The sequence below is a fragment of the Silene latifolia genome, chromosome 11 (assembly GCF_048544455.1).
Source record: "Silene latifolia isolate original U9 population chromosome 11, ASM4854445v1, whole genome shotgun sequence".
NCBI classification, from domain to species: Eukaryota; Viridiplantae; Streptophyta; class Magnoliopsida; order Caryophyllales; family Caryophyllaceae; genus Silene; species Silene latifolia.
Window position 1 is genome coordinate 133,739,042 of NC_133536.1, and position 809 is coordinate 133,739,850.

The window sequence follows — 809 nt, forward strand, 5'->3', positions numbered from 1 at the left end:
TAGTCTCTTCAGCAGCCATACAGAGCACACATCTATTAGCCATACACATTCCTCTACTCTTAATATTATCCACAGTAGGGAGCTTATTAGTAACAGCCATAGCCCCTATAACAGCATGCTTAGGAATAATAGCTGGGTCATGTAAAGTCCTACCCCAAGTCACAGGCGTAGCTTTAGGCCTGAACAGCTCATACAGACCGCCAATGTCAAGCTTGCCATTAGGAGAGCAGCTAGCCAGAAGCTCCACAGCCCTAGTGGGAGAACCAACAAACTGAATAAGATAGTCCTTGACCTGTATCACAGATTTCCAGAACCACGAGTGTGAGACGGTGCTGGTAGCAGACCAGATGGATGCACCCTTCAACACATAGTGACTGAACCAGGAAGCCCACAAACTTTCAGGTTTGTAACAAATTTTCCAAACCCACCGAAGCATTTGACATTTATTCCAGCTAAGGACTTCCTTGATGTCAAGGCCACCTTCATGCCTAGGCCTACAAAGCCCCTGCCACCCCTGAAAAACCATTCTTCTCCTGCCATCAGTGATCCCCCAATAGAAGTCCCTACAAATTTTATGGATCTTCTTGACAATCCCCTTAGGCAGCAGAATACTAGCCCCCCCAGAAATTTTGGATACCAAAAATAGCAGAGTTGATTAGAGTAGCCTTTCCAGAGTAACTTAAACTATGGTTAGCCCAATGCATTATTTTGCCTCTGATTTTCGACAACATTGGCTGAAACATAGCCTCAGTAAATCTTGAAGTAGAAAGAGGAAGCATTATTATTATTATTATTATTATTATTATTAT

General features: G+C 43.1%; 1 protein-coding gene across 1 annotated transcript in view; it reads right to left on the bottom strand.

Moving 5' to 3' along the window:
- LOC141614018 (uncharacterized) overlaps positions 1 to 526 on the bottom strand; it is an 892-nt gene extending 366 nt beyond the window's left edge. The window contains exon 1 of the mRNA XM_074432770.1: positions 1 to 526. This exon is cut by the window's left edge and continues 225 nt beyond it. Within this exon, the coding sequence (XP_074288871.1) occupies positions 1 to 526 (526 nt within the window).
- Between the last annotated feature and the right edge of the window lie 283 nt (positions 527 to 809).